The sequence below is a fragment of the Tupaia chinensis genome, unplaced genomic scaffold (assembly GCF_000334495.1).
Source record: "Tupaia chinensis unplaced genomic scaffold, TupChi_1.0 Scaffold000434_1, whole genome shotgun sequence".
Lineage (NCBI taxonomy): Eukaryota > Metazoa > Chordata > Mammalia > Scandentia > Tupaiidae > Tupaia > Tupaia belangeri.
Window position 1 is genome coordinate 3,757,176 of NW_006159939.1, and position 9,264 is coordinate 3,766,439.

At 36.8% G+C, this 9,264-nt stretch overlaps 1 protein-coding gene across 4 annotated transcripts in view; it reads left to right on the forward strand.

Annotated features, from left to right (window-relative positions):
* Positions 1 to 9,264, forward strand: part of PLCZ1 (phospholipase C zeta 1) — a 66,279-nt gene that overhangs the window by 45,427 nt on the left and 11,588 nt on the right. For 3 of the 4 annotated variants that reach the window (XM_006155095.3, XM_027774445.1, XM_006155096.3), the window contains 2 exons: positions 525 to 641; positions 1,742 to 1,914. In XM_006155095.3, the coding sequence (XP_006155157.1) occupies positions 525 to 641; positions 1,742 to 1,914 (290 nt within the window). The remainder of the gene's footprint in view (positions 1 to 524; positions 642 to 1,741; positions 1,915 to 9,264) is intronic. The other variant, XM_027774444.1, reaches the window with a different exon arrangement.

Consider the following 9,264-nt stretch of genomic DNA (forward strand, 5'->3'; position numbering starts at 1 on the left):
CAGAGATTGAATGAATTTGGGGGGAAATGCTGGAGTGGAGGGATTAGGAACTGAACCAGGTAGTTTTTGGATTCCCTTTAGCCCTCAGAATTGGAAATGTTCAACCAGATGAATTAGGCTGAAACTATACCACTTTATAAGTGATTCTGTTTTAATGTAAAATTAAAGTTAATAAATGGGGAAAGGTGCTGTTTGTTTTGAAAAATAGATACATTTTATTTTGGAATTTCATGTATTCTTATATCAAAAATAAATTAATATAAATGTGGAAAAATATTATCTAATCTATTTTTTCTTAAGTGAATGATTGATGCACATAAATTATGTAATAAAATTATTATTAACATTTTCAGTAACTGAATTGTACTATAAAAGTGAACGGATTTATTTTGATTTTTTATGAATCAGATATATTTGGCAAGACAAAACATATTCAAATACTATAGAGTTATATAGTTTATATAGAAGTACCTTATTTAATTTATTTGACATCTTTCACAATGTTTTATATATATTTTTTTTAGTTCACGAGTTTATTTTTCACACCAGGAAGTTTATTACCAGAATATATCCCAAAGCAACAAGAGCAGACTCTTCTAATTTTAATCCTCAAGAATTTTGGAATTTAGGTTGTCAAATGGGTATGTTATATAGGTTATTGAGTTATTTCAAAAGTAAGATAAGTAAGATAAGTAAAAAAGTAAAAAAGTAAGATAAGTTCATTTTGTGAATTAATACAAAATTCATGAAAAATTCCTATGAAGACTTTTTGGCCTTGGGCAGTGTTTCGGGATTTCAGTGACTCTTGAAGTCACTGGCTTTAAAATCTGATGTCATTCCTAAATGGGTTGCAGAGGGTACATTTAGGTGAGAGCTGGGAGCATGGAGGTTAAACTCTTGAAGAGTTTATATGGAAAATGTGTGGTAGAGAACAAGAAGATCAAAATGGACATAAAAGAAAATTGGAGGTCGCATTTTTTTGCTTGAAAGATATGCTCAAGGCCTCTTCAAACCAAGGGACCTTGATCATTTATGCTTTACTCAAGTGTCTACCTTGACGGTCTTAAAAGTGAATGGTATTGCATAGGTTTGTCTTCACCAGAGTCTCTTCATTCCAAATCGAGCAGCTGGGTACCGCATTGGCACTAACCAGTCAGAAGGTGCCAGTGTTAACCCTACTTCTATTGTATTGTGATGAGCCCTGCGCGGGTTTTAAGAGGTGGGAAGGTGAGGAGGGGGGAGGTGTGGAGTAGGAGATGGAACTAAATAGAGCAGCTGTTCACCAACCACTATCAAGGTACTTCTCTATTTTAACAACCGTTTTATCTCTACCTGTTTCTCACTTTCTCCTCAAGTGAGAACATCATCTCTTGGATCTGAAAGTTTATGATATAATTGACATCATCGCTTCTGCATTTAATGTGCTGGTTTTCTTTACTGCTATACTTTCTTGAATGTTACCTGACATGTACATTGCTATTCTGTAATAAGTACCATGTATTGTTTTATTTCTTTACTCAAAGACATATAATGATTTATAGATGAAACATCACAATGCATCAACACATTAATATAGACAGAAGGAAATTTAAAAATCATAAATTATTAGGTTAATGATGCTTGGTCTTAGAACCTTTGAGGATATTAATAAAATCCATGACTATATTTCAGTAATCGTTTAACTGTTTTTTTAACTGTATCCTCTGTTTTCTGACAATGTTTAAATATTTCTTTTTCACAGTGGCCCTAAATTTCCAGACACCTGGTCTGCCTATGGACCTGCAAAATGGGAAATTTTTGGATAATGGTGGTTCTGGATATATTTTGAAACCACAATTCCTGAGAGATATTAAATCTTACTTTAACCCAAATGAAATCTTAAAAGACAGTAATCCAATTACACTTACAGTAAGGGTAAGATGCATAACTTTTTTTGGGTTAATATATAACTAAATAGTGTCCATTAATGTTTTGAATTCCATTGCTTGCTTTAACTTCTTTTCAATTTCTTTTAATCTTTATTTTTTTTTTCTAGAGAGATTTTTGCTATAGAGTATGTGTGCTTGCTGGAGAGACAGAGAGACAGAAAGTGAGAAATAACCCCCTAGGGGGATGGCCATGTCAAAACCCTTCTCCTCCATTCTCCTCTCAGGACTTTGAGCATGTGTGCACACACACCGGCATGAGTTCTAAACTATCATGTCCAGGGCTCGAACTGTGGTCGACTATGTGTGAATCCAGCAACATAATTATTACACCATCTGCTGGACCCAATCATTTCTTTTTTTTTTTTTAAAGAGAGACTTTTGCTGTAGAGCACATGCTTTCACTGGAGTTACAGAGAGAGACAGAGAGAAAATGAAAAATCACCACCCCAGGGTACCTTCTCCTTCATTCTCCTCTCGGGATTTTGGGCATGCACACACATGTACCAAACTTGAGTTTCAAGTTGTAGGGTCTACGACTTGAACTGTGGCAGGCCATGGGGGAGTCCAGTGCTTTAATCACTATGCCATCTGCTGATCCCTTTATTTATTTATTTATTTAGGTACTATAGATGGGTGTTCTGTCAGCATCATTCCATATCTAAAAAATTGTCATTCTATTGCATTTTTACTTGCCTGTGAATCACAAATATAGAGGCTAAACCCTTTTGTTCTGAAGGCCTATTGGTACTATTCCACTGTAATTAGGCATTTACTATTGTGAATTTCCTGTGCACATGCTGCTTCCTCCCTTAACTTCAAAGAAGTTTACTCAGAAATTCTAGGAGCTACTTTCTTGTCATTAATCTTCATAATTCAGTTTTATAGCTCAGATTTTTTTCTTCCTTATGTCTCTGAATATAATTGATTACTTAGAAAAATATCCATATGTTTTTCTCTAGTATCTGTCTTCCATGTCTACTAATTTGTATCAACTTTGTCATGTTCTTTGTTTTCTTTTTTTTGAAAACAAATGAAACTAGTAGAAAGGGCATGCACTTGCCAGAGAGGGACAGATAGAGACAGAGAAAGAGAGAGAAAGGGAGAAAGCACCCTTCCTTATCTCCCTGCACATAGGGAATGGTCACGCTACAATCCCTGCTCTGTCTCTCCCTCCTTTCATGATTTCGGGCATGCACATACATGCACCCAGCATGTTTTCAAGCCATGATCTGGGACTTCAACAGCCCAGGTGGTGATGTGGGATCCAACTTCCTCAACCACCAGGCAGTGACTGGCCCCATGTTCTCTTTCTCTGCATGTTGGGAGAGCTTTAAAATGCATTGTATACACTGCTGATTCAGAATCTGCATTTGATTTCATTCATTACTGATTTTAATGTAGATAGGGATTTTCTCCTGCATGAGTAGTTCCGCCCGCAACTGTTACTTACCTCATATTACTTCCTTTTTATCTCCTTCTATATCCTACCCAGTTCTGTTCCTCCATTCCCTTATCGTATTATGGCATCTTTCATCTTTTGTTTTATTACAACCTGTATAATTTCATTGAGAGCAAAAGCAGTTGTCTAAAATTTATTGTTTCCATTTGTAAAGGCTTTTCAAAACCTCTTTCTTATTCTATAATCTTGGCTCCCTTTTTGAAAATGTCACTGAATCTTCTGAAAAATCTCTGGTTGCTTTTGTGTTCTTCTCACATAGTTATGAGCTATCTTATCTTAGAGTGTATCTACTCCTGCAATGTTTAAATGAGTAGGGAGGGTGGATATGGTCTCTTTCTGGTCCTTTTTTCTGTTTAAGTAGTTACTCCTAGAACCAGATGAACCATCTCAGTTCCTATTCTGGAATTTGGTAACTACTTAGCTGGCCTTAGCTGTGTTTATCATGTTATTTATTTATTTATTTATTTATTTATTTATTTTGTTTCTGCCATAGGGCAGGTGCGCTCATCAGATAGAGACAGAGAGGAAAATGAAAAATCTCCCTCTAGGGAGGATGGCCACATCACAATCCCTTCTAATTCATTTTCCTCTCGGGATTTGGGGTATGCACACTCATGTGCCTGATGTGTGAGCATCAAGCTACTGGTACAGACTCGAACCTTTGTTAGCTAGGTGGGAGTGTCTAGCACCTGCTGGCCCCATGGGTTTATTGTGTCTTTTTTCCCCCTTGTGTCTTATGTTATTACTTAATGAAGCTCTGCTTGCCCAGCTGGCTCATGAGTGCTTTCCTGCTCTGCTTGTTCTGCTGTCCGGCGGGAAACTGGAGCCTTCAGGGGTGCCTCTCTTGCTCCGTATCTCAGCTCCTTCTTCCACTTTTGTGATATCACAGGATTTGGAGATCTCTGACATCCGCTTCAGGCCCTGTCTATTTTATCCCACCTGAGAAAGAGAGGTTCGAGGGCTGTTTTCAACAATTGATGTGGAAGAGATATATCAAAGACAGATAGGACTGCAACGGTCCTGGTCAAGGCAGGAAATAGGGCCAGCGAAGTATGTAGATGACTTTTCTCATGGCTATTTGGCATTTTGTGAGTCAGCAGTAGGAGCCTACAGTGGTAGCCAAAATTCACTGGATGTAGCCAAAACTCATTGGCTGGCACTTTTTCTAGGATCTGGCAAAGCATCAAATATTGAGCTTACCTTATGATGTTGTTATTATATTGGAGTCCTTTTTGTATTTTTTTTTTGTATTGCCATAGAGTATATGCATTCATGAAAGATGAGAGAGAGAGAGAGAGAGAGAGAGAGAGCCAGAGAGAAAGCAAAAGAAAGAGATAGAGCACACTTCCAGTGGGGTATGGATATGCCACAATCGCTCTTCCTTCATTTCTCCATCTTCTCAGGATTTGGAACACATACATATAAATGCCTAGTGTGTTTTTTAAGCCGTTGGGGCTGGGACTTAAACCACATGGTTGGTCATGTGGGATCTAGCTGCCTTATGACTAGGCCACAAGGCCAGCCCTTGTATTTTTGTTTTAATGGTTAGTCTAATGAGAAGAGGGTACAAATTGGTCACTTTCAAGATCCCTTTCTACTCTGAAAAATCACCCTCTGTTCTTTCTTTTATTCTACCTCCTGAAAAATCTTTCTCACTTTCCTTTATGGGTTCTTCTTATATCTGCTCCTAAGATATTTAAGTTGCTGAAGCTTTTCCTCAACTTTGGCCTGAAACTAAACATTTTCTCTGGTCTCTGTTGTACAAATATTCATGGTTTGACCACCACCACCAATGATCAAATTGTTAATTTGACCTCATTTTTGGAATCTAAAGACCTATTGTAATAGTATCCCCACTTATTTAGCCATCATTCTGTCAAAGTTGATGTAATAAAACTTGAACATCTTTATGTGGACACATCTACATCTAGTCTTTTGTTTAAATGCCAGTGGACTTGGAGAAGACTGTCTTTCTCTGCTCCCTGCACCATTGGGACACCCCAGATGGCCTTGCTGCACAGAGAGCTGTTGGTGGCAGGTGCTACAGAGTTTGGTTTATTCTCTCCCGTACACACCTTTAAACTCTCAGGTGCATTACCTAAGACTTGGAAAAGCCCGTCTTCTCCTATTCCCCATGCCATCAGATCATCCGCTCCAGTGATAGGCCTGGGTGCACTGAGTAGCAGGGACTCTGAGCTGCAGAGAGACTGTGGCTCTTCCTCTTCTACACACCTCTGCATTCTCACACTAGCATTTCCTGAAGTGCACCGCATGTGCCCATTATCTCTCAATTGAAGCTCAGCAGCTCAGTCCCAGTTGCACCTGTTCTCTAGAAACTGGGAGAACTTTGAATTATCAAGGACCAGAGACAACAATTTAGCTTGCTGGGTGACCATCAGGGAGGTAGAACTTCATAGAGATCACTGATCACCACCTCCTCCTAATCACCTTTGGACACTCAGAATTAACTTAAAGAAATAAGGAGGAAACATGTAACTCACCTGAAGACTAGAAAACATCATAGAGCCACAAGAAATATTAGAAACCAAGAAAATATCTCCCCCAGTCCCCAAGGAAAACATCAATTCCTCATCATCCATAGGCAATACTATGGAACTTGTGGAAATGTCAGATAAACAATTCAGAAGATTTAGAATGACAAAACTAAATGAGATGCAAGAGCAAATAGACAATGAACTTCAGAAGATGCTAGAGGAAAGAGACAATGAGCTCTAGGAGATGAGGAAGTCCTTTCACTGTTTGAAAGAAGAAAGACACCATAAAAAAAGAACCAAACAGAATTATTAGAGATTAAGACTGTAATACAGGAAATCAAAACCTCCTTTGAAAGTATTAAATCAGATTAGATCATGTAGAAGATTGAATCTCAAATGTAGAAGACAAAAACTCTGACCTAAAAAAAAAAAATTATTAAAAAGACTCAGAAAATAACTAAGAATGAGGACAATATATGAGAAATATTAGATACCATTAAGTGCCCAAACATTCAGGTAATCAATATCTCTATCTCTGAAGAAAAATAAATAAATTAAAATATGTAAATAAATAAAACAAAGAGAAAATAATAAGGGGATTGATGATCTATTCCATGAAATCCTACAAGAAAACTTTCCAAACCTAGAGAGGCATGCAAATATCCAGACCCAAGAAATATAAAGGGTCCCACACAGGGATCAGCAGTTAGCATAATGGCTACATCACTGGACTCCCATGTAGTCAGTCGACGGCGGTTCTAGTCCAGGATGCGGTGGCTTAAACTCACGCTGGGCGCGTGTGTGTGCATGCCTATGATACCGAGAGGAGAATGGAGGAGAAGGGATTGTGGTGTGGCCATCCCCCCTGGGGGGTGATTTCTCAATTTTTGTCTCTCTCTGTCTCTCTGGTGAGCACACGTGCCCTGTAGCAAAAACCTCTCCAAAAAAAAAAAGAAAAAGGACCTCACACAGAATCAACCCAAGATCTTCTCCAAGGCATATCATAGCCAGATTGGCCAAAACAACAGCCAAAGACAAGATACTAAGATTGGCAAGAGAGAAATGTCAAGTTACATACAAAGCATATCCAACCAGGTTAATATTGGACCTCTCATCAGAAGCAATGCAAGCAAGGAAAGTATGAGGAAATATATTCAAAGTATTAAATGAAAAACAATTTCAACCAAGACTTACTATACCTGTCAAAATTATCCTTCATATGGGAAAAAAAAAGATAAAAAAAATTCTCAGATAAACAAAACCTGAAAGAATTTACCAACATCAGGGCAGCTCTTCCAAAAGTTCTTAAGGGAGTGCTATACCAGGAAAACTAAAGTCAGACAGACAGAATGAAGAGAGCAATAAACAACCAAGAAAATGGCTAACTTAATGATAGTAACAAGTCCAGAAATATTGATAGTAATGTTGAATGTTAATGGTTAATTTCTTTGATCAAGAGTCACAGATTGGCTGAATGGTTAAAAAAACCAGGAACAATCTGTTGCCTACCAGAAATGTACCTCATGGATAAAGACATACGTAGACTAAAAGTGAAAGGCTAGAAAAAGGTATTCCATGCAAACAAAAATCAAAAAAGATCTGGAGATCTGGAGTCACAATACTGATTTCAGGCAATGTAAACTTTAAGACAAAAACTGTAGGAAGAGACAAAGGGAATTATATAGTAGTAAAAACAGTAAATTAATCATGAAGACATAACGCTTGATAAATATCTATGCACCCAACTCAGGAGCACCCAAAATACAGGAAGAAAAGACTGCTAGATCCAAAAGGAAAGATAGATTGCAACACTATAATCATTGGAGATTTCAGCACCCCATTATCTCCATTGGACAGATCTAGACAAAGAATAAGTAAAGAGATACAGTATCTCTTTACAATATCATATAGATATATGATAACATAAATCAAATGGACTTAATGGAGATCTATAGAACTTTCCACCCTAGAACCCCAAAATACACATTTTTCTTACCCCCTCATGGAACCTTTTCAAAGATTTACCATATGATAGGGCACAAATCAAGCTTCTACAGATTCAAAGGCATAGAAATTATATTCAGCATCTTCTCTGATCACAATGGAATTAAACTTGATATTAATTTCAGGAGAAATCCTTGGAAATACATGAACACATGGAAACTAAACAACCTACTCCTGAATGAGTTCTCAAGTAATGAAGAATTAAGACTGAAATCAAAAGATTTATGGAACTAAATGTTAATTAACATACAAGTTTCTATCATCTATAGGACACTGCAAAAACAGTCAGAAGAGGGAAATTCATAGCAATTAGTGTGCATAAGAAAAAGATGGAAAGGTGGCAAATAGACAACCTAACATCATACCTCAGAGAATTGGAAAAACAACAACAAAAAATAAAAGGAAATGCCAGGAGAAAATAAATAATAAAGATTCGAGCATAATTAAATAGAAAATAAATGAACTAAACAGAAAATAAATGAAAGCAAAAGCTGGTTCTTTGAAAAGATTAACAAGATTGACAGACTATTAGCTAGACTGATTAAGAAGAGAGAAAAGAACCAGATTAATCAGATTTGCAATGAAAGTACAAAACATCATTAGAGGATACTATGAGTGACTATATACCAACAAACAGAACATGGAGGAGATGGACAAATTCCTGGACACATATAATCTACCAAGGTTGAATCAGCAGAACATAGAAGGCCTGAACAGACTCATAACAAGCAATGATATTGAATCAGTAATAAATAACCTCCCAACAAAGAAAAGCCCAGGTCCTGATGGCTTCACTTCTGAATTTTACAAAACTTTTAAAGAAGAGATAACCCCATTCCACTCAAACTATTTCTAAAGATCCAAAAGGAAAGAATACTCCCAAACTCATTTTATAAAACCTTCGTCATTCTCATTCCCAAAACAGATAAAGACATGACAAAAAAGGAAAACTATAAACCAATATTTCTGATGAATATAGATGCAAAAACTCTCAATAAGATATTTGCAAATCATATCCAACAACATATAAAGATTATTTACCACTCCAGGTAGGCTTTATTCCAGGAATGTAAAGGGGCTTCAACATATGCAAAATCATAAATGTGATATACCATATTAACAAAAAGAAAGATAAAAACCATATGATCATTTCAATTGCATAAAAATCATTCGACAAAATATAACAACCTTCATGATTAAGACTTTTAGCAAAATTGGCATAGAAGGGTCATTTCTCAACACAATAAAAGCCATATATGAAAAACCGATAGCTAACATTATATAGACTGGGGAAAAGCTGAACACTTTTCCACTAAAAACTGGTACTATACAAGGCTGCCCACGTTATCCACTCCTTTTCAGTATAGTGCTGGAAGTC